The sequence below is a fragment of the Salvelinus alpinus genome, chromosome 29, assembly GCF_045679555.1.
Source record: "Salvelinus alpinus chromosome 29, SLU_Salpinus.1, whole genome shotgun sequence".
NCBI classification, from domain to species: domain Eukaryota; kingdom Metazoa; phylum Chordata; class Actinopteri; order Salmoniformes; family Salmonidae; genus Salvelinus; species Salvelinus alpinus.
In genome coordinates, this window is record NC_092114.1 from 16,547,535 (window position 1) to 16,569,144 (window position 21,610).

At 45.4% G+C, this 21,610-nt stretch overlaps 1 protein-coding gene across 2 annotated transcripts; it reads right to left on the reverse strand.

Annotated features, from left to right (window-relative positions):
- Nucleotides 1–85: 85 nt before the first annotated feature.
- LOC139559139 (sodium/potassium-transporting ATPase subunit beta-1-interacting protein 1) lies at nucleotides 86–11,420 on the reverse strand. 2 transcript variants are annotated; one of them, XM_071374879.1, is made up of 8 exons: nucleotides 10,974–11,420; nucleotides 10,337–10,680; nucleotides 7,810–7,947; nucleotides 5,983–6,063; nucleotides 4,151–4,348; nucleotides 2,304–2,364; nucleotides 1,746–1,827; nucleotides 86–1,162 (listed from the first exon to the last, which is right to left on the reverse strand). In XM_071374879.1, the coding sequence occupies exons 2-8, from the start codon at nucleotides 10,388–10,390 to the stop codon at nucleotides 1,153–1,155; spliced, it is 624 nt and encodes a 207-aa protein (XP_071230980.1). In that variant the 5' UTR covers nucleotides 10,391–10,680; nucleotides 10,974–11,420; the 3' UTR covers nucleotides 86–1,152. The 2 variants fall into 2 exon arrangements, with proteins under 2 accessions (XP_071230980.1, XP_071230981.1); XM_071374880.1 differs by having other exon boundaries at nucleotides 1,031–1,162; nucleotides 1,742–1,827; nucleotides 10,974–11,131.
- Between the last annotated feature and the right edge of the window lie 10,190 nt (nucleotides 11,421–21,610).

Below are 21,610 nucleotides of genomic sequence, written 5' to 3' on the forward strand. Positions count from 1 at the left end.
CGGTCTACCATGCAATGCAAGGCTAAATTCATACTTACATCAATTTGTCTAAAGGTGTGTGTGTGTGCAGAAAACATAGGACTGATTTAATTTAGAAACAGTTTATTTATTTCACCAACCCCCTTCCCAATGTCTCCTAACACACCAGTCTGTCTTACCCAGGAAACCACTTCAGAAATACAGTCTTCCACCTCTGTCCTCCGCCAGACATTTCTGACCTGGAAATGCACAATGACCTATTGTATGGTGGTGAAATAAATCAGTGTCCTTTTATTCCTTACATTAATATCATCAGGTCAGACCAGTGATTTCGTTACAGAAGAAAGGAAGGAGTGAATGAAGTGTAGAGGGAGGGAGAATAACAGAAGAAAGGGTAGTAAGGTGTGAGAGAGGAAGCATTTCTAAAGTCATCAAGGACGATTCTTGGGCGTGAAAAAGGTGAGAGACGAAACGTAATGGGGCGTGGCTACGCAACCCCCTCCCCACCCCCAAAAACAAAACAACCAATCAGCCGGATATTTACATGCACAGAATCCCCACATCTTTCCCCAGAGACACTAAAGCCCAATCCTTAAAATTGGTCCATAACAGATCACTTAACCCAGTGTACACACAATCGCGACAAAACCGCTTCTGCTTTTTTGCTGTGATTGTGAGTACACAGGGTCACCCTGTCACAACAGAATTAGGGACAAGATTAGGGATTGGGGGTACGATTGTTCTATTATGACCTCACATTCTAAAGTGACCACATGAAGAGCTGTGCCCCATGTGACTTTGGAGGCCCCTCCCACAATAGTTCAGAGGTCATTCAGCTAGTCCTTTAGAACTACACACACACGCACAGGGTCCTAGAGAGCCGGCAGGTGCAGAGTGTCCTCTCAATATCCTCCGTGTCCATTAACAAGTGACCACGCCCAGTGTCCCCCCCCCCCTCCCCATAGAATGGCTGGTTCCACCCTGTCCTCTGTACATTCACCTCAGGGGTATCAGTCAGTTTACCCTCGATTACCACACACATACACGGTCTCACAAACACACACAGGTGAGTCCATCTTTCAGTTGTACTGTGACACGGAGAGTGAGTGCTCTGTTCCCAAGGCGACTCAGCTTCACCGCTGAGGTGTGGTCTGATGGGGGCGCCCCCTTCCCCTACCCGGCCCTGAGAGAGAGAGAGACAGAGATGAGAGAGAGACAGAGATATCATACAGTTCAATTAGAAAGTAGGTCACACAATAAATAATATATATTTTGTTAAAGCCTTCCGCCGAACTCGGCTAAACGAGTTCTCGCATACCTCCTTAAAAGACCTTCGCTTGAAAAACGTTTGTCCATCTTGAGACGCCGTAGCCAGTACACACTTCCTCAAAATAGTATGAATTAATCTAACTCAATAAATCTGTCATAAATTTTAACGTTTTTGTTGATATCTTAGTTGCGCAATTTTACATCTAACTAAGATGTTTGGTGCAGTATTTCTCAAGGTAAAAACGTGCATGAAAACAATGTAATTTGTTGAATGACAACACACACTTTATTTAAGAATCCCTACTGTTGACCAATCACGACAAAGGGGCGTAGACTTCGGCTTGTGTGCACGAACAGCCGAAAAAACCTTTGCTGAAGACCAATTAGAACAAAAACGTCATAATATGTACACTAAGTGTTCTGAACCGCTGCGGAATGGAAGGACTCGGGTAAGGGGTCACCGTGAGGTTAAGGTTGAAACGTTAGAGGTTACCTACGTGTAGAGGGGCTGCAGTTGGAGGTGGGAGGTCTTCTGAGGAGGCTGGTAACCATAGGATTCAAAGCCACCAATGAAATCAACTGAGAGAGAGAAAGAGATCAGAGGCAGACGGAACACCCAGACAGACGGAACACCCAGACAGACGGAACACCTAGACAGACGGAACACCTAGACGGAACACCCAGACAGACGGAACACCCAGACAGACGGAACACCTAGACAGAACACTCAGACAGACAAACGGAACACCTAGACAGAACACTCAGACAGACAGACGGAACACCCAGACAGAACACTCAGACAGACAGACGGAACACCCAGACAGAACACTCAGACAGACAGACGGAACACCCAGACAGACGGAACACCTAGACAGAACACTCAGACAGACGGAACACCTAGACAGAACACTCAGACAGACGGAACAGCTAGACAGAACACTCAGACAGACGGAACACCTAGACAGAACAGACAGACAGACGGAACACCCAGACAGACAGACCACTGAGATAGAACAAAGAAATAAATGGATCACTCAGACAGACGCAACACTCACAGCTATCCTCGTCATCCTGGAAGACTTTGCTCACATAGCAGGCATACACAAAGCCAAAGAGCTAAGGGAGAGACAAAGAGGTTAAGGTTAGTATCATGTTGTGTGTGTACGTGTGTGTGTATGTATGTATGTATGCGTGTGTGTCAGGGTTTCCATTAGTCGATAATAGCCAGCTTCAGGCCAAAAAAAAAAAAAGATCTGAAAAGCTGATAAATAACATTTGCACCGAACAGCCAGAAAAAAAAGAAAAAAAAATCCCATTGCAAAGTAATGCTTTTTAACCTGTTCATTGATGGAAATACGAGCCGATGGAAATACATTTGACCGGTCATTCTTAAAAAAATAAATAAATAGGTCTATAGGTTAATAATTGCACAACAATTCTAAATATAAATCGCGTGAAAAAGTTTTTGACGACGATTAAAAAGAGATACTATTTTTTATTTCTCAACTGGTAATTTAAGCATGGTTCCCATTCGCCATTCAAGTGCTTAGGCAATGGTAGGTAGGCTTTAGCGCATCACACAACACTTTGCAATGTGAGCTGGAGGCAGTATGCAGATTGAAAACATATATTTAATTGTGTGAATGTTTTACTTCATATGAGCCATGTCTTACCTTGTTTCAAAGTAGCCGAGCCAAAATCCTTTCCTTTGAACGTAGAGGCAATTATTTTATAAAAAGACTTCCATGTGCCGCTGAAACAAGTAGCCTATTTCTCTTACGTTCTACTGGTTATCAAATCAACTTTATTTCGCTGTCCGGTAGCCAAAGGCACAATCCTAGTCATATTAGCAACCAATGCTAGTTGTTTAATCTTTAGATCTCCCAGCTTTCTAAATTTACAACAGATATTTTAATCTCTGTCACATGAAACCCGCTCTCGCATGTGCAGTGTGCTTTTGACATTCGGACGTAGCCTACCGCCCCGGGCGTAGCTTACCGCCCCAGACGTAGCTTACCGCCCCAGACGTAGTCTACTGCCCCAGGCGTAGCCTGCTTCCCCGGGCGTAGCCTACTGTGACATCCAGACGTAGCCTACTGTGACATCCAGACGTAGCCTACCGCCCCAGACGTAGCCTACCGCCCCAGACGTAGCCTACCGCCCCAGACGTAGCCTACCGCCCCAGGCGTAGCCTGCTTCCCCGGGCGTAGCCTACTGTGACATCCAGACGTAGCCTACTGTGACATCCAGACGTAGCCTACCGCCCCAGACGTAGCCTACCGCCCCAGACGTAGCTTACCGCCCCAGACGTAGCCTACCGCCCCAGACGTAGCCTACCGCCCCAGACGTAGCTTACCGCCCCAGACGTAGCCTACCGCCCCAGACGTAGCCTACCGCCCCAGACGTAGCCTACCGCCCCAGACGTAGCCTACCGCCCCAGACGTAGCCTACTGCCCCATGTGCATTGCTACGCAGCTATAATGTGAAGAAATAAGTGTATTACCATTCTGATCTGTTGCATCAGCCTCAATGCTTTTTGAAACTTATTTTGATGTACTGGATGTATGAATTTGGGATCTATCGTCCAACAACTGTCCCAGACTCTGTTTGGAAATAGGCTACATCTTTCTCGCGCAGTTCGTTACTCGTCTTGTTGGCTGAGGAAGAGTAAACGTGGACAGTTATTCTAACAGCTTCAAAGTGCGCATCGGAATTCGTTAAGAAGGATGCACGCCATTGTTTTGTTAAGATAAATTACCATAATCGCAATGTAATTTCTGTCATTCTGGGCGGACGCCATATGGGTACGGTAAATTTCTCAAAATGTCCTGTAATTTAAACCGTCGCTGGTCAATTGGCCGGCGCCACATTTTCCTAAGGGAAACCCTGGTGTGTTACTTACAGCCAGTAGGACCTGCAGCGCGGCGCTCAGCACCTCAATGTACTGGTAGTCAAGGAGACAGCCAGAGACGGTGATGACATGGTGGTCGTCAGGGGCGATGCGGGAGTCCAACACTGGCGTTACTAGGCAACCAGGGCCATGCTCCATCCACCAGGACCGATGCAGCGACGTGTTAAACGTCATCAGGAAGTCCCTGTCCTACAAACACACAAATTAGAAAAAACATGTTATGAACACACAAATGTTAAACACATCAATACATAAACACACATTATAAACATGTTGTAAATCAGACTACAAAAAGGGAAGCACAGCCGCGAGTTGCCCAGTGACACGAGCCTACCAGACGAGCTAAATAACTTCTATGCTCGCTTCGAAGGCAAGCAACACTGAAGCATGCACGAGTGCATCAGTTGTTCCAGATGACTGTGTGATCACGCACTCCGTAGCCGATGTGAGTAAGACCTTTAAAAACATGTCAACATTACCAGGACGTGTACTCTGAGTATGCGCTAACCAACTGGCAAGAGACTTCACTGACATTTTCAACCTGTCTGTGACCGAGTCTGTAATACCAACATGTTTCAAGCAGACCACCATAGTCCCTGTGCCGAAGAACATCAAGGTAACCTGCCTAAATGACTACCGACCCGTAGCACTCACGTTTGTAGCCATGAAGTGCTCGTCACTAAACTAAGGACCTCTGGGACTAAACACTTCCCTCTGCAACTGGATCCTGGACTTCCTGACGGGCCGCCCCCAAGTGGTAAGGGTAGGTAACAACATCTGCCATGCTGATCCTCAACACGGGGGCCCCTCAGGGGTGTGTGCTCAGTCCCCCGCTGTATTCCCTGTTCACCCATGACTGCACGGCCAGGCACGACTCCAAAACCATCATTAAGTTTGCCGACGACACAACAGTGGTAGGCCTGATCACCGACAACGATGAGACAGCCTATAGGGAGGTCAGAGACCTGGCAGTGTGGTGCCAGGATAACAACCTCTCACTCAACGTGATCTAGACAAAGGAGATGATTGTGGACTACAGGAAAAGGAGGACCGAGCACGCCCCCATTCTCATCGACGGGGCTGTGGTGGAGCAGGTTGAGAGCTTAAAAGTTCCTTGGTGTTCACATCACCAACAAACTATCATGGTCCAAACACACCAAGCCAGTCGTGAAGAGGCCACGGCAACACCTATTCCCCCTCAGGAGACTGAAAAGATTTGGCATGGGTCCCCAGATCCCCAAAAAGTTATACAGCTGCACCATCGAGAGCATCCTGACTGGTTGCATCACCGCCTGGTATGGCAACTGCTCGGCCTCCGACCGCAAATCACGACAGATGTTAGTGCAAGTCAGAAGAAGAAGGCCAAGCTTCCTGCCATCCAGGACCTCTATACCAGGCGGTGTCAGAGGAAGGCCCTAAAAATCCCCAAAGACTCCGGCCACCCTAGTCATAGACCGTTCTCTGTGCTACCTTACAGCAAACGGTACCGGAGCGCCAAGTCTAGGTCCAAAAGGCTTCTTGAAGAGCTTCTACCCCCAAGCCATAAGACTCCTGAACAGCTAATCGAATGGCTACCCAGTACCCCCTGTATAGCCTCACTACTGTAATTTTTTTGTTGCTCCTTAATTTTTTATTATTGTTATTATTTATTTTTTTCCAGTTTATTTTAGTAAATACTTTAACACTTTTTCTTCTTCTTAAAACTGCATTGTTGGTTAAGGGCTTCTAAGTAAACATTTCACTGTAAGGTCTACACCTGCAGTATTCGGCACATGTGACAATTACAATTTGAAACACGTTATAAACACACACACATCTCTTACCTGAGACAAGTGTCCCACCTCAAGGTAGAAACAGATGATGAAGGAGTTCCATCCCACCCACAGCACTAACCAGACCGCATACTGACAGACACAGAGACAAAGAGGGGTTAGGGGGTGTGTGTGTATATTATAGGTTGACCGATTAATCGGTATGGCCGATTAATTAGGGTCGATTTCAAGTTTTCATAACAATCGGTAATATGCCTTTTTGGATGCCGATTACATTGCAATCCACGAGGAGAATGCGTGGCAGGCTGACCACCTGTTACGCGAGTGCAGTAAGGAGCCAAAGGTAAGTTGCTAGCTAGCATTAAACTTATCTTATAAAAAAAACTATCAATCTTCACATAATCACTAGTTAACTACACACTAGTTAACTGGTTGATGATATTAATAGGTTAACTAGCTTGTCCTGCGTTGCATATAATCAATGCGGTGCCTGTTAATTTATCATCGAATCACAGCCTACTTCAACTTGATGATTTAACAAAAGCACATTCGCAAAAAATAGCACAATGGTTCCAGTAAGGTACCTAACCATAAACATCAATGTCTTTCTTAAAAAAGTTAAGAAATTCATGTTAGCAGGCAATATTAACTACGGAAATTGTGTCAGGGTATATGCAGCAGTTTGGGTCGCCTGGCTCGTTGCGAACTGTGTGAAGACCATTTCTTCCTAACAAAGACCGTAATTAATTTGCCAGAATTTTACATAATTATGACATAACATTGAAGGTTGTGTAACAGTAATATTTAGACTTAGGGATGCCACCCGTTAGATAAAATACGGAACAGTTCAGTATTTCACAGAAAGAATAAACGTTTTGTTTTCGAAATGATAGTTTCCGGATTTGACCATATTAATGACAAAAGGCTCGTATTTCTGTGTGTTTATTATATTATAATTAAGTATATGATTTGATATTTGATAGAGCAGTCTGACTGAGCGATGGTAGGCAGCAGCAGGCTCGTAAGCATTCATTCAAACAGCAGCTCTTAGCAATGCTTGAAGCACAGCGCTGTTTATGACTTCAAGCCTATCAACTCCTGAGATTAGGCTGGCAATACTAACGTGCCTATAAGAACATCCAATAGTCAAAGGTTAATGAAATACAAATGGTATAGAGGGAAATAGTCCTATAATAACAACAACCTAAAACTTCTTACCTGGGAATATTGAAGACTCGTGTTAAAAGGAACCACCAGCTTTCATATGTTCTCATGTTCTGAGCAAGGAACTTAAATGTTAGCTTTTTTACATGGCACATATTGCACTATTACTTTCTTCTCCAACACTGTGTTTCTGCATTATTTAAACCAAATTGAACATAATTCATTATTTATTTGAGACTAAATAGATTTTATTTATGTATTAAGTTAAAATAAAAAAGTGTTCACTGTTCCTTCCATTATTGTTGTAATTATTTCATATCAATATATAAAAATCGTCTGATGAATCAGTATCGACTTTATTTGGTCCTCCAATAATCGGTATCGCCGTTGAAAAATCATAATCGGTCGACCTCTAGTGTGTGTGTGTAACGGATGTGAAATGGCTAGCTAGTTAGCGGTGGTGCGCGCGAATAGCCTTTCAATCGGTGACGTCACTTGCTCTGAGACCTTGAAGTAGTGGTTCCCCTTGCTCTGCAAGGGCCGCGGCTTTTGTGGAGCGATGGGTAACGATGCTTCGTGGGTGACTGTTGTTGATGTGTGCAGAGGGTCCCTGGTTCGTGCCCTGGTCGGGCGAGGGGACGGACTAAAGTTATACTGTTACATGTGTGTGTGTGTATGTATATATATATATATATGTGTGTGTGTGTGTCTCACCAATACGAGGTAGCGGGATCTGAACTGCACGGTTCCAAAGATCCCCAGTATGACGGCCATGATGTGGAGGAAGTTGGCCAGGATAGGAGCCCACTGGTAGCCCAGGAAGTCAAACACCTGTCTCTGGAGCGCTGCCATCTATACACACACACACACGTATATCACAAGATACATCTAGGGGATCGTTATGGTATTACATTGTTGCAATTTCACACTCCCCCTGTGGGATATGCACAGGGACACACAAAGAAACAACTGTCTCACACACACAGTATGCTGCAGTTGTTTCCATGGAAACTGCAAGGAGCACCAGCGGAGGGACTACCCCCCAACACAAACTCCCCAAACTACTTAAAATAAGCTGTATTCCAAAGTACCCACTGTCACACAATATATCACAATCAAATAAAACACACGCCAACTACAGCATACTACCACACAAACACATTAATAAAAACACTGAAAATTAAAAGTAGAAAATAAGAAACAGAAATAAAGGTTTTGACCAAAGAGACAAAGAGGAGCATGATGACAAGATAGAGCAGGAAGAGTGGAATAGTAGGATGTAGATGAGGGGAAGAGAGCAGGATGTAGATGAGGGGAAGAGAGCAGGATGTAGATGAGGGGAAGAGAGCAGGATGTAGATGAGGGAAGAGAGCAGGATGTAGATGAGGGAAGAGAGCAGGATGTAGATGAGGGAAGGGAGCAGGATGTAGATGAGGGAAGAGAGCAGGATGTAGATGAGGGGAAGGGAGCAGGATGTAGATGAGGGAAGAGAGCAGGATGTAGATGAGGGAAGGGAGCAGGATGTAGATGAGGGGAAGGGAAGGGAGCAGGATGTAGATGAGGGGAAGGGAGCAGGATGTAGATGAGGGGAAGGGAGCAGGATGTAGATGAGGGGAAGGGAGCAGGATGTAGATGAGGGGAAGGGAGCAGGATGTAGATGAGGGAAGGGAGCAGGATGTAGATGAGGGGAAGGGAGCAGGATGTAGATGTGGGGAAGGGAGCAGGATGTAGATGAGGGGAAGGGAGCAGGATGTAGATGAGGGGAAGAGAGCAGGATGTAGATGAGAGGAAGAGAGCAGGATGTAGATGAGGGAAGAGAGCAGGATGTAGATGAGGGAAGGGAGCAGGATGTAGATGAGGGAAGGGAGCAGGATGTAGATGAGGGGAAGGGAGCAGGATGTAGATGAGGGGAAGGGAGCAGGATGTAGATGAGGGGAAGGGAGCAGGATGTAGATGAGGGGAAGGGAGCAGGAGGTAGATGAGGGGAAGGGAGCAGGATGTAGATGAGGGAAGGGAGCAGGATGTAGATGAGGGGAAGGGAGCAGGATGTAGATGTGGGGAAGAGAGCAGGATGTAGATGAGGGGAAGGGAGCAGGATGTAGATGAGGGGAAGGGAGCAGGATGTAGATGAGGGGAAGGGAGCAGGATGTAGATGAGGGGAAGGGAGCAGGATGTAGATGAGGGGAAGAGAGCAGGATGTAGATGAGGGGAAGGGAGCAGGATGTAGATGAGGGGAAGAGAGCAGGATGTAGATGAGGGGAAGAGAGCAGGATGTAGATGAGGGGAAGAGAGCAGGATGTAGATGAGGGGAAGAGAGCAGGATGTAGATGAGGGGAAGAGAGCAGGATGTAGATGAGGGGAAGGGAGCAGGATGTAGATGAGAGGAAGGGAGCAGGATGTAGATGAGGGGAAGAGAGCAGGATGTAGATGAGAGGAAGAGAGCAGGGTGTAGATGAGAGGAAGAGAGCAGGATGTAGATGAGGGGAAGAGAGCAGGATGTAGATGAGAGGAAGAGAGCAGGGTGTAGATGAGGGGAAGGGAGCAGGATGTAGATGAGGGGAAGAGAGCAGGATGTAGATGTGGGGAAGAGAGCAGGATGTAGATGAGGGGAAGGGAGCAGGATGTAGATGAGGGGAAGAGAGCAGGATGTAGATGTGGGGAAGAGAGCAGGATGTAGATGAGGGGAAGGGAGCAGGATGTAGATGAGGGGAAGAGAGCAGGATGTAGATGAGGGGAAGAGAGCAGGATGTAGATGAGGGGAAGGGAGCAGGATGTAGATGAGAGGAAGAGAGCAGGATGTAGATGAGGGGAAGAGAGCAGGATGTAGATGAGAGGAAGGGAGCAGGATGTAGATGAGAGGAAGGGAGCAGGATGTAGATGAGAGGAAGAGAGCAGGATGTAGATGAGAGGAAGGGAGCAGGATGTAGATGAGAGGAAGAGAGCAGGATGTAGATGAGAGGAAGATAACTCTTGTTTTCCTGCTGTTACTTTCAAAGCATGGTCTCCCAGAATACAGTGATCACCACACACTTGTCCTGTGGTTGCCAATAATGTGACACGCTGTTAATAGTTAAAACGTTTTTCAGTCTTACCATCTTTCTCTCTCTCTCTCTTAGACACACATGTAAGATTCAGTGAGTGGGAGAGGGATGGGAACAGGGACAGAGTGTTAAAATATGGTCATTGTGGATAAGCATCACACACCTATTCCCATTCACACCTCACTGCAACAAACACTCACCAGCTGCAGTGAACATATCGCCACCAGTGTAACTCTCCCGTCACACTTCCCCATCTTGGAAGGCTCTGGACGCGGCTTGGGGCCACGCAGGCTCCGGGGAACGGACGGGTGGTCACCGGTCAGACCCAGACTGGCTGCCCGACTCAGATCACACCATGCCCGGCCAGACCTCGCCTGGACCCCGTCCTCCTGGTTCTTCTAGGTATGGAAGACTCCTTGAGACTGACGTTAATCACACCGACACCAACCCATCCCGGCCCACTGTGATCATTCTGTCGGTGTGAGTATGTAAAGGTGCATGTGGTTAGCCGGGGGGTACTCTTCTTCACGCGCCAGTCCGATAACTGTTTAAAGCAAAGACAGTATTACCGAATCGCCTCGAGCCGGCCACACCTTCAGGTTGGTGGCAAAAGGAGGGGGGAGACAGACACAGAGACAAGACACAAAGAAAAACGGAAAACTATTATAACCGGGGAGGTCTCGCGGGTTAACTGGTAGAAATGAGCAGCATATGATAACGGATCACACGGGGAGGGAGGGGGGATGAGGAATGAAATGACCCGATGGAGGTAGCTAGCTAGCTGCCCGGGCTGATTAAACGAAATTGACACACACAAAGCGGTTCATTGTGACTCACGGTTGATTTTCAAGACACTCGCGCTCCTTCCTCGTTCTCAGTAAACGGACGGTATCTTCAACCGTAGTCCTCCCGTGGCTTGAAACCAAGGCTCGGGCTCTCTTCTCCGTCTCGCGGCGTCTTTGTCAACAATCGGTGGTGCCTGCTGGGGCGGGCGCGAGCACGCGGCAGCGCAAATCCCCTTCGTTTCAGAGGAACTGGACAGTGTTCGAGATTGAACTATCAAAATCCTTCTTTCCTTCCTTGTGGCGATCACTGATCTTACATGATTAGATATGTGAGAGTAAGTGATGCCACTAGATTAATTTTACCTTTCAAACTTTGTCAAATCAATTATAACCTCAAGGAGAAGAGCGTAGGAGGAAGGAAGAATGTAAATTCAAAGTAGTCGAACACGGCCCCCGGAATCCTACCGACCGCGTGCGCGCGACCGCATGGAGAATGGAACAGAGGAGCGCGAGGGGTTCAGCAGATAGACAAAAGAAACAGGGCTCGCAGCGAATCTAATAAAAGTTTGTGAATAATACCAGACAGAAAAAGGTTACAGCAAATACAATATCTAGGTCCATGCTCTATAATGGTAGGCAGCTAGTGTTTAAACATTTTTTTGTTTTTTTTGTTGCATAAACCAATCTAAAGAATGTATTACTTAGATTGTGCAATTTGGATTTAACAATCTAAAACTCAAAAACCTTATAGCTATTGAAATACCTATTTGGTTGTATGGCTGTGTTTAAGTGTCACAGTTTTTTTTAAAGGATACAAAGTACTAATACATTCAGAGTAAAGACAGGTATAACAAAACACACTCATTCAATGTTTATGGTCTTTCCACAGAGTACCTTTTGTGTGCATCCCTTTGATATATTAAGTAGAAATTGTAGACAGAAATATAGTTTTTTTTAAAGTCTGTTACATTAAATGAAGTGTCCTTTAATATAGACCACGTGGAGAATTTAAAAAATCCAGCATTTTGACATGTCCTTCTAAGATTCTAGCCCACTTAGCGTCAACATTTCTCCAAGTTTTCACCGTCATTGTAAAGCCCTAGTTATTTTGTTGCTTTGACAAAGTCATTTCTGAAGATTTATTTTAATGTGATTAGTGATTCATTGAAGTATGTCCCTCATTTTAAGGTCAACCCTGTTACGTGTCCCTCATTTTAAGGTCAACCCTGTTACGTGAACTGAGCTCTCTTTTTAATCCAGTTATTCCTTTTTAAATATATATTTATATTTTATTTAAAAAAATGTAACCCCTTTTTCTCCCCAATTTCGTGGTATCCAATTGTTAGTAATTACTATCTTGTCTCATCGCTACAACTCCCGTACGGGCTCGGGAGAGACGAAGGTCGAAAGCCATGCGTCCTCCGAAACACAACCCAACCAAGCCGCACTGCTTCTTAACACAGCGCGCATCCAACCCGGAAGCCAGCCGCACCAATGTGTCGGAGGAAACACCGTGCACCTGGCGACCTTGGTTAGCGTGCACTGCGCCCGGCCCACCACAGGAGTCGCTGGTGCGCGATGGGACAAGGATATCCCTACCGGCCAAACCCTCCCTAACCCGGACGACGCTAGGCCAATTGTGCGTCGCCCCACGGACCTCCCGGTCGCGGCCGGCTGCGACAGAGCCTGGGCGCGAACCCAGAATCTCTGGTGGCACAGCTAGCGCTGCGATGTAAATATATATATGTTTTAAATAAACATTGAACATTTAATAGTGAAATTATAGTGTAAAAGCAGGCGAGCTGGTTTTACTCTTTGGCCATTTTCTGGATGCCCGATGACTCAAACTGAATTCTTCCACTGCTCTATGTTCGCCACATACTTCAGTCTCCGTCATCATCGAAGTCGTTTGTGGTGACATCATTTTTTTTTTTTTTTTTTTTACCTTTATTTAACCAGGTAGGCAAATTGAGAACACGTTCTCATTTACAATTGCGACCTGGCCAAGATAAAGCAAAGCAGTTCGACACATACAACAACACATAGTTACACATGGAGTAAAACAAACATATAGTCAATAATACAGTGAAAAAAATAAGTCTATATACAATGTGAGCAAGTGAGGTGAGATAAGGGAGGTGAAGGCAAACAAATATATGTATAAATAAATAAAAATATAAAAAGGCCATGGAGGCGAAGTGAGTACAACACAGCAAGTAAAATAAAAACTAAAAAACACTGGAATGGTTGGTTTGCAGTGGAAGAAAGTGCAAAGTAGAGACAGAAATAATGGGGTGCAAAGGAGCAAAATAAATTAATAAATAAATACAGTAGGTAAAGAGGTAGTTGTTTGGGCTAAATTGTAGATGGGTTATGTACAGGTGCAGTAATCTATGAGCTGCTCTGACAGCTGGTGCTTAAAGCTAGTGAGGGAGATAGGTGTTTCCAGTTTCAGAGATTTTTGTAGTTCGTTCCAGTCATTGGCAGCAGAGAACTGGAAGGAGAGGCGTCCAAAGGAAGAATTGGTTTTGGGGGTGACTAGAGAGATATACCTGCTGGAGCGCGTGCTACAGGTAGGTGCTGCTATGGTGACCAGCGAGCTGAGATAAGGGGGGACTTTACCTAGCAGGGTCTTGTAGATGACCTGGAACCAGTGGGTTTGGCGACGAGTATGAAGCGAGGGCCAGCCAACGAGAGTGTACAGGTCGCAGTGGTGGGTAGTATATGGGGCTTTGGTGACAAAACGGATGGCACTGTGATAGACTGCATCCAATTTATTGAGTAGGGTTTTGGAGGCTATTTTGTAAATGACATCACCGAAGTCGAGGATTGGTAGGATGGTCAGTTTTACAAGGGTATGTTTGGCAGCATGAGTAAAGGATGCTTTGTTGCGGAATAGGAAGCCAATTCTAGATTTGACTTTGGATTGGAGATGTTTGATGTGAGTCTGGAAGGAGAGTTTACAGTCTAACCAGACACCTAGGTATTTGTAGTTGTCCACATATTCTAAGTCAGAGCCGTCCAAAGTAGTGATGTTGGACAGGCGGGCAGGAGCAGGCAGCGATCGGTTGAAGAGCATGCATTTGGTTTTACTTGTATTTAAGAGCAGTTGGAGGCCACGGAAGGAGAGTTGTATGGCATTGAAGCTCGCCTGGAGGGTTGTTAACACAGTGTCAAAAGAAGGGCCAGAAGTATACAGAATAGTGTCGTCTGCGTAGAGGTGGATCAGAGAATCACCAGCAGCAAGAGCGACATCATTGATGTAAACAGAGAAGAGAGTCGGTCCAAGAATTGAACCCTGTGGCACCCCCATAGAGACTGCCAGAGGCCCGGACAACAGACCCTCCGATTTGACACACTGAACTCGATCAGAGAAGTAGTTGGTGAACCAGGCGAGGCAATCATTAGAGAAACCAAGGCTGTCGAGTCTGCCAATGAGGATGTGGTGATTGACAGAGTCAAAAGCCTTGGCCAGGTCAATGAATACGGCTGCACAGTATTGTTTCCTATCGATGGCGGTTACGATATCGTTTATGACCTTGAGCGTGGCTGAGGTGCACCCATGACCAGCTCTGAAACCAGATTGCATAGCGGAGAAGGTGTGGTGGGATTCGAAATGGTCGGTAATCTGTTTGTTGACTTGGCTTTCGAAGACCTTAGAAAGGCAGGGTAGGATAGATATAGGTCTGTAGCAGTTAGGGTCAAGGGTGTCCCCCCCTTTGAAGAGGGGGATAACCGCAGCTGCTTTCCAATCTTTGGGGATCTCAGACGACACGAAAGAGAGGTTGAAGAGGCTAGTAATAGGGGTGGCAACAATTTCAGCAGATAGTTTTAGAAAGAAAGGGTCCAGATTATCTAGCCCGGCTGATTTGTAAGGGTCCAGATTTTGCAGCTCATTTAGAACATCAGCTGACTGTATTTGGGAGAAAGAGAAATGGGGAAGGCTTGGGCGAGTAGCAGAGGGGAGGGCAGTGCTGTTGTCCGGGGTAGGGGTAGCCAGGTGGAAAGCATGGCCAGCCGTAGAAAAATGCTTATTGAAATTCTCAATTATAGTGGATTTGTCGGTGGTGACAGTGTTTCCTATCTTCAGAGCGGTTGGAAGCTGGGAGGAGGTGTTCTTATTCTCCATGGACTTTACGGTGTCCCAGAACTTTTTTGAATTTGTGTTGCAGGAAGCAAATTTCTGCTTGAAAAAGCTAGCCTTTGCTGTTCTAACTGCCTGTGTATATTGGTTTCTGGCTTCCCTGAAAAGTTGCATATCACGGGGGCTGTTCGATGCTAATGCAGAACGCCATAGGATGTTTTTCTGTTGGTTAAGGGCAGTCAGGTCAGGAGAGAACCAAGGGCTATATCTGTTCCTGGTTCTAAATTTCTTGAATGGGGCATGCTTATTCAAGATGGTGAGGAAGGCATTTAAAAAAAATGACCAGGCATCCTCTACTGACGGGATGAGATCAATATCCTTCCAGGATACCCCGGCCAGGTCGATTAGAAAGGCCTGCTCGCTGAAGTGTTTCAGGGAGCGTTTGACAGTGATGAGTGGAGGTCGTTTGACCGCTGACCCATTACGGATGCAGGCAATGAGGCAGTGATCGCTGAGATCTTGGTTGAAAACAGCAGAGGTGTATTTGGAGGGCAAGTTTGTTAGGATGATATCTATGAGGGTACCCGTGTTTACGGAATTGGGGTGGTACCTGGTAGGTTCATTGATAATTTGTGTGAGATTGAGGGCATCAAGCTTAGATTGTAGGGTGGCTGGGGTGTTGAGCATGTTCAAATTTAGGTCGCCTAGCAGCACGAGCTCTGAAGATAGATGGGGGGCAATCAGTTCACATATAGTGTCCAGAGCACAGCTGGGGGCAGAGGGTGGTCTATAGCAGGCGGCAACGGTGAGAGACTTGTTTTTAGAGAGGTGGATTTTTAAAAGTAGAAGTTCAAATTGTTTGGGAACAGACCTGGATAGTATAACAGAACTCTGCAGGCAGTCTTTGCAGTAGATTGCAACACCGCCCCCTTTGGCCGTTCTATCTTGTCTGAAAATCTTGTAATTGGGGATGAAAATGTCTGAATTTTTGGTGGTCTTTCTAAGCCAGGATTCAGACACGGCTAAAACATCCGGGTTGGTAGAGTGTGCTAAAGCAGTGAACAAAACAAACTTAGGGAGGAGGCTTCTAATGTTAACATGCATGAAGCCAAGGCTATTACGGTTACAGAAGTCATCAAAAGAGAGCGCCTGGGGAATAGGAGTGGAGCCAGGTACTGCAGGGCCTGGATTCACCTCTACATCACCAGAGGAACAGAGGAGGAGTAGGATAAGGGTACGGCTAAAAGCTATGAGAATTGGTCGCCTAGAGCTACTACAGCAGAGAGTAAAAGGAAGTTTCTGGGGGCGATAAAATAGTTTAAAGGAATAATGTACAGACAAAGGTATGGTAGGATGTGAATACAGTGGAGGTAAACCTAGGTATTGAGTGATGATGAGAGAGATATTGTCTCTAGAAACATCATTGAAACCAGGTGATGTCATCGCATATGTGGGTGGTGGAACTGAGAGGTTGGATATGGTATAGAGAGCAGGGCTAGAATCTCTACAGTGAAATAAGCCAATAAACACTAACCAGAACAGCAATGGACAAGGCATATTTACATTAAGGAGAGGCATGCTTAATCGAGTGATCAATAAGGGTCCAGTGAGTAGAGGTTGGTTGGGGTCGTGGCGATCCAGACAGCTGGCCGGGTATATGGCTATCGGTAGCAGCATAGGATGGAGGTCTGTTTGTAGATACCTCGTGCGTTTCCGTCGGTAGGTTAGTGGGGTTCCGTGTAGTGGGGTTCCGTGTGGTAGAGGGGATCAATCCAAATTGGCAAAATAGATATAGTGACCCAAGGAAAAAAATAAAATAAATAAATAATAATAATAATAATAGTTGTCCGATATACTTGTTCAGATAGCAGCCGATAAGACAGCTAACGATTAGCGGGCCTCAGATGAGCGTTCAGGTAACGTCGGGACGGAGGTGCCAGTTGGATAAATCCCTCGGGCAGATAACGTCGGCAGTCAGTCGCGGCAGTCAGTCGTGAAGGCCCGGTGGGGTTCCGTATCTGCAGCAGCAACAAAAGAAACGGGTCCGGATGGTGATGGAACTCCTCAGCTGGCTAGCTCCAGAATGATTTGAGTTTGCTCCGGGGTCGACGTAAGCCAATAGTCACACGGTTTGCAGCTAGCTAGCTGCGAAATCAAGGTGCAAGTGTCCAGAGCCTGCGGCTGGAATCAGGGGAAACTGAGAGAAAAAAAGTCCCGGAATGCTCCGGTCCGAGTCGCGTTGCACAAAAGTGCCGGTAGATTATCGAGCTAAAGGAATAGCTGATGACCACAAAACGTGGGCAGCTGAAACACCAACGCTAGCCAGCAAACCGGCTAATTTCGGGGCAGCTACAGATTAGCTTCTGGCTAGCTATCGGAGTAGCTTCTGGTTAGCTTTCAGGCTAGCTTCTGAATTAGCCCCTGGCTAGCTTTCACGATGGATTTTCAGATTGAGGTAAATAATACTTTTTGTAATTGGTGAAGCGGGTTGCAGGAAAGCTTTTGCAGGAAAGCTTTTGTAGTTGAGTTCTTGGATAATAAAATAAATAAAAGATATGCGAAGAAAGGTGTAAATATATATATATACAGGACACGACAATACGGAACAGAAAAAGACGTCTGAACTGCTAAGCCACCTTGGACGTGGCTTAGCATCATAATGAGGGATGTTGTACAAAACAAAGTAATCAACCATTGGCTCTCTAACCAATCAATGTATCAAAGCCAACGACAAACTTTCAAACCAACGCTTTACCAATGGGGTTCTGGCTCTGGCCCAACCCATCGGTTTCTGGACAAATCAGAACGCTTACAATGTGTTTGTTGTTGAAATCGTTGGGGAAGACTCAAATCTAGACTCTTTGGAGTACACCACATCAATGGCTGTTGTTTTTTTATTTCCTTACTTATCTAATTGTTCACCTAATACCAATTATTATGTTTTTACTTAAAAATTGCACTGTTGGTTAAGGGCTTGTAAGTAAGCATTTCACTCTAAGGTCTACTACACCTGTTGTATTCAGCACATGTGACAAATAAACTTTGATTTGATTGCAGGGAAGAAACGTTTGTGGGCGTGGCTGAGCAATGAGTTTGGGTAGCCAGGCACATTTTCTGGTCTTATGTTGTTGAAAACTGAGTGGGTTTAGCATAAGGCAATCAACCCTGTTATCCATAAATAAGCCAGAAATTATTTAACAATACAATTTTTTGTGTGAAGCTTGCATTTATTTGCCACTCACCGTTGCACCCAGCAATCTTCCATTCCCGCTGTCACAAGGGGATTTACGGCTGATTTCAGAAGAAATTGTCAACCCTGTTACTGTATTTGGCACTTAAAAAGGTTGTAGAAATAGGATTTTATTTTTGCATTATAATTTCAGAAAGTGTCAATAAAAACTCAGCAGAAAAAGAAACGTCCCTTTATCAGAACCCCGTCTTTCAAAGATAATTTCAAAAAATCCAAATAACTTAACAGATCTTAATTGTAAAGGGTTTAAACACTGTTTCCCATGCTTGTTCAATGAACCATAAACATGTAATGAACATGCACCTGTGGAATGGTCGTTAATTGGAGAGGAGATCCCGCTAGCTGGATAAAATTCGACAACATCCGGTGAAATCGGAGCGGGCCAAATTCTAAATACAAAAGTGTCATACATCATTCTTTAGCTTAGAATCTTGGTAATCTAACTGCTTTGTCAGATTTCAAAAAGGCTTTACGGCGAAAGCAAAGCATTCGATTGTCTGAGGACAGCGCTCCACAACAACATCCTTTCAAACCAGCACAGGCGACACAAAATCACTAAATAGCGATAAAATAAATCCCTTACTGTTGAAGATCTTCCTCTGTTTGCAATCTCAAGGTTCCCAGCTACACAATGAATGGTCGTTGTGTTCGATAAAGTCCTTTATATCCCAAAAATGCTGTTTAGTTGGCGCCATTGAATTCAATAATCCAGTCCTTCAACATGCATACAAAGGATTCCAAAAAGTTACCAGCAAAGTTCGTCCAAACGAGTCAAACAATGTTTTTTATTAATCCTCAGGTTGTCTAATATCTAAATAAACGATCATATTTCAGACGGAGATTACTATGTTCAATAGCAAAGGAAAAGAACGAAGAACGCGCCCACATTCACACGCGCAAAAAGACTACTTTTGCCCTGGCGCTCAACTTGGAACGACTACAAATTTTTTTTTTTTTTTTTTTATTTAACCTTTATTTAACCAGGTAGGCAAATTGAGAACACGTTCTCATTTACAATTGCGACCTGGCCAAGATAAAGCAAAGCAGTTCGACACATACAACAACACATAGTTACACATGGAGTAAAACAAACATATAGTCAATAATACAGTGAAAAAAAAATAAAAAAAAAAATAAGTCTATATACAATGTGAGCAAGTGAGGTGAGATAAGGGAGGTGAAGGCAAACAAATATATGTATAAATAAATAAAAATATAAAAGGCCATGGAGGCGAAGTGAGTACAACACAGCAAGTAAAATAAAAACTAAAAAAAACAATGGAATGGTTGGTTTGCAGTGGAAGAAAGTGCAAAGTAGAGACAGAAATAATGGGGTGCAAAGGAGCAAAATAAATTAATAAATAAATACAGTAGGTAAAGAGGTAGTTGTTTGGGCTAAATTGTAGATGGGTTATGTACAGGTGCAGTAATCTATGAGCTGCTCTGACAGCTGGTGCTTAAAGCTAGTGAGGGAGATAGGTGTTTCCAGTTTCAGAGATTTTTGTAGTTCGTTCCAGTCATTGGCAGCAGAGAACTGGAAGGAGAGGCGTCCAAAGGAAGAATTGGTTTTGGGGGTGACTAGAGAGATATACCTGCTGGAGCGCGTGCTACAGGTAGGTGCTGCTATGGTGACCAGCGAGCTGAGATAAGGGGGGACTTTACCTAGCAGGGTCTTGTAGATGACCTGGAACCAGTGGGTTTGGCGACGAGTATGAAGCGAGGGCCAGCCAACGAGAGTGTACAGGTCGCAGTGGTGGGTAGTATATGGGGCTTTGGTGACAAAACGGATGGCACTGTGATAGACTGCATCCAATTTATTGAGTAGGGTTTTGGAGGCTATTTTGTAAATGACATCACCGAAGTCGAGGATTGGTAGGATGGTCAGTTTTACAAGGGTATGTTTGGCAGCATGAGTAAAGGATGCTTTGTTGCGGAATAGGAAGCCAATTCTAGATTTGACTTTGGATTGGAGATGTTTGATGTGAGTCTGGAAGGAGAGTTTACAGTCTAACCAGACACCTAGGTATTTGTAGGTGTCCACATATTCTAAGTCAGAGCCGTCCAAAGTAGTGATGTTGGACAGGCGGGCAGGAGCAGGCAGCGATCGGTTGAAGAGCATGCATTTGGTTTTACTTGTATTTAAGAGCAGTTGGAGGCCACGGAAGGAGAGTTGTATGGCATTGAAGCTCGCCTGGAGGGTTGTTAACACAGTGTCAAAAGAAGGGCCAGAAGTATACAGAATAGTGTCGTCTGCGTAGAGGTGGATCAGAGAATCACCAGCAGCAAGAGCGACATCATTGATGTAAACAGAGAAGAGAGTCGGTCCAAGAATTGAACCCTGTGGCACCCCCATAGAGACTGCCAGAGGCCCGGACAACAGACCCTCCGATTTGACACACTGAACTCGATCAGAGAAGTAGTTGGTGAACCAGGCGAGGCAATCATTAGAGAAACCAAGGCTGTCGAGTCTGCCAATGAGGATGTGGTGATTGACAGAGTCAAAGGCCTTGGCCAGGTCAATGAATACGGCTGCACAGTATTGTTTCCTATCGATGGCGGTTACGATATCGTTTATGACCTTGAGCGTGGCTGAGGTGCACCCATGACCAGCTCTGAAACCAGATTGCATTGCGGAGAAGGTGTGGTGGGATTCGAAATGGTCGGTAATCTGTTTGTTGACTTGGCTTTCGAAGACCTTAGAAAGGCAGGGTAGGATAGATATAGGTCTGTAGCAGTTAGGGTCAAGGGTGTCCCCCCCTTTGAAGAGGGGGATAACCGCAGCTGCTTTCCAATCTTTGGGGATCTCAGACGACACGAAAGAGAGGTTGAAGAGGCTAGTAATAGGGGTGGCAACAATTTCAGCAGATAGTTTTAGAAAGAAAGGGTCCAGATTATCTAGCCCGGCTGATTTGTAAGGGTCCAGATTTTGCAGCTCATTTAGAACATCAGCTGACTGTATTTGGGAGAAAGAGAAATGGGGAAGGCTTGGGCGAGTAGCAGAGGGGAGGGCAGTGCTGTTGTCCGGGGTAGGGGTAGCCAGGTGGAAAGCATGGCCAGCCGTAGAAAAATGCTTATTGAAATTCTCAATTATAGTGGATTTGTCGGTGGTGACAGTGTTTCCTATCTTCAGAGCAGTTGGAAGCTGGGAGGAGGTGTTCTTATTCTCCATGGACTTTACGGTGTCCCAGAACTTTTTTGAATTTGTGTTGCAGGAAGCAAATTTCTGCTTGAAAAAGCTAGCCTTGGCTGTTCTAACTGCCTGTGTATATTGGTTTCTGGCTTCCCTGAAAAGTTGCATATCACGGGGGCTGTTCGATGCTAATGCAGAACGCCATAGGATGTTTTTCTGTTGGTT

Coding starts and splice junctions, on each gene's coding strand:
- LOC139559139 (XM_071374879.1), bottom strand. CDS start 10,390: ATGGGGAAGTGTGACGGGAGAGTTACACTGGTGGCGATATGTTCACTG. Junction 7,948..10,336: donor CGATATGTTCACTGCAGCTG/GTGAGTGTTTGT, acceptor GTGTGTGTATAG/ATGGCAGCGCTCCAGAGACA. Junction 6,064..7,809: donor GATCCCGCTACCTCGTATTG/GTGAGACACACA, acceptor TGTGTCTGTCAG/TATGCGGTCTGGTTAGTGCT.